The 2,434-nt window shown below is 36.6% G+C and overlaps 1 protein-coding gene across 1 annotated transcript in view; it reads left to right on the top strand.

Annotated features, from left to right (window-relative positions):
- Window positions 1–1,825, top strand: part of SLC36A4 (solute carrier family 36 member 4) — a 326,381-nt gene extending 324,556 nt beyond the window's left edge. Inside the window, exon 10 of the mRNA XM_019525419.1 lies at window positions 342–1,825. Coding sequence (XP_019380964.1) covers window positions 342–652 — 311 coding nt within the window. The 3' untranslated portion in view covers window positions 653–1,825. The remainder of the gene's footprint in view (window positions 1–341) is intronic.
- Window positions 1,826–2,434: the final 609 nt, after the last annotated feature.

The raw sequence follows: 2,434 nt of genomic DNA, 5'->3' as shown, positions 1-2,434 counted from the left end.
GTTTTGATCTTCCCTGATATCAAAAGCTAACTCATTTAGTCTATAAGTACTTAAAATATTTCCTTTACTGGCCAGCCTTTTACCATTGGGATCTGAAAACCAAGCTAACTACCTTCTATTAGCAGTATTATTTCTTTTCCTATTTATTTCTTTATGTATTGTATACATTTTTTGTGTTAGCAGAGGCTGGGAACTTTTCAAATCACTGTTTTGAACTGGAAGAGGGTGACAGATTGCTGAAATAAATTAAAGTTTTTGATTTATTTGGTTACATATTGTTAAGGTTTTTTTCATGAATATACTGAATTTAAAATAGCAAGTGATTTTCCTCTGTCTTTCAGGCGCAGTAGCTATCTTGATCCCACGCTTGGACCTGGTGATATCTTTTGTTGGAGCTGTAAGCAGCAGCACGTTGGCGTTGATTCTGCCACCTTTGGTTGAAATCCTCACATTTTACAAGGAAAACTTAAGTTCCTGGATAATATGTAAGGACATCTTTATAGCTATAATTGGAATAGTTGGATTTTTAACAGGGACATATGTGACAGTTGAAGAGATCATTTATCCTGCTTCTTCTACAGCCTTAGTTAACACCACAGAGAGTCTCTTTGACGGTTTGAACACTACAGGTTTGACAGGTAGTCTCAACTAGTAGTCAGACAGCCAAGAACCATTTTGTTCCCAATTGTGGGTTCTGACTGGGAGCAAAAGATTGTGGAAGAGCCTGAAGACCTACACATGGAACACACTGAAATAAATTGAAAATTAGTTTTGGAACAATAACACACATTTCTTACTGTTCCTTTGCCCATTTCATCACTCCTTCAGACATGATCTTTGTATTAATGTCCTATCTGTCTAGCCTTCTCTGCTGCATCTGTTAAATAATAGGGCTGCTTATGGGGCAGAGTTGTTTTTTTTTTTTTTTAATTTATATATTGTAAAGAAAACCAAAATGTAATCAGAAAAGCAAAAAGTCCTTCTGACTCGGAGAGAGTGAAATGGCTGCACAGGTGGGTTTCACAGCACTTGCCTCTCACAAAAGCTCTGTTTTAAGGGCTGGAATAGGAGTTAATTGGTATATAGACTTTCAGTCCTCTATGAAAGGATGAATTGCAGCCCAGTGAACTCTAGGTACCATGTATATAGGAAGGGATAGGTTTTACTGTTATTAATGATTCCAGGGACCTGAGTTTTTTTTTACCTCTGAAATCTGGAAGAGTATTTGCTTACAAGGTCCTTCAGTAATTGTAGGGGATTAGTTCTGGTCACGGTGAGTTTGTACATCTTGAAGCAAGGTGTTTTTGCAAAATTACTGCAACTGTTCCTATACTCTTTTCTTACTGGCTTCAGTGTGAGTTCTGCAACCAGGAAGGTTGCAGGATCAGGCTTAGTATGGCAGTTGAATACCACCAGTGTTGTGAAGTCATGTGCCATTAGGCACAAGGCCATTTTTTCAATACACGGTAAATCAGTAGCAAATGTTGTAGCTGAAGCATGTAGAAAATAACAAATTCCTTTAGGCAAATCCTTCTCCGGTCCACTGCGCCTCGTGTTTTAGGATCTGGCTTTTCCAGCTGCTCAGGTGTGGGTATGGCCAGGCTCCATTGAAGCGCCCTGTTGCCCTCACAGGGGATCCAGGCTGACTCAGGAGTCCAACTATCTGAAGCAGCTTTCAGGATTTAGTGGAAAAAATGCACACATTTTAAGTACATATTTTTTTTTAAAAACTGTTTTATCCTTCTTGGAATTGAAAGGTAGTGTCAGAGAGTGTGTTGCATATCAAACAATGTTACTGTCTTCAATGATTCAGAAATAGCAGATACAAGATAGCAAATGATGTAAGTAGTTTATTTTTTTACATTTTGGTAACTGCTGTCCTAACCATTGAACCATTTTTACATCATTAATCTATCCTTAATTACAACTGTACAAATATATAAAATGCTGTATTTTTCTACCTGTTACTAAAAGTTCACAGATTGGCTAACTATATTTGTATTGTGGTGCCATGTAATTAATTACATAACAATTATTTTTGCATTGTTCTGCCTTAAGTAGAATTTAACATGCACATTACTGAATTTTGCTGCTTTCTATCCATTTTTGAGTGAAAAAAACAGTGAACTAGTAACTGTGTGTGAAAATCAGGGTTCTGCAACAGGCCAATGAACCATTTAAATTTCCAAAATGGAAAGGTATGCTGGAGTACTTCTGCTATGTATTGTTGTGGCCCCTACACCCAACACTTTGATGAATTCCACCCCAAAAATCAAAGCCAAAGTCTTTGTTAAAAAGACTTAGATTATTTTTAAAAATAGAGTTTATTGTGTTGGATCCTATTATACAGAGACTTCTTTTCTAAAATATATATATTTAATTGTATACTGTCTTTAAGAAATATATTGTGCCAAAAATCCTCCCTTTATGCCCC

Source organism: Gavialis gangeticus, unplaced genomic scaffold, assembly GCF_001723915.1.
Source record: "Gavialis gangeticus isolate Ggan-Ray unplaced genomic scaffold, GavGan_comp1, whole genome shotgun sequence".
Taxonomy (NCBI): domain Eukaryota; kingdom Metazoa; phylum Chordata; order Crocodylia; family Gavialidae; genus Gavialis; species Gavialis gangeticus.
The sequence above is the reverse complement of the archived record's forward strand: the minus strand, read 5'-3'. Positions and strand labels throughout refer to the sequence as shown.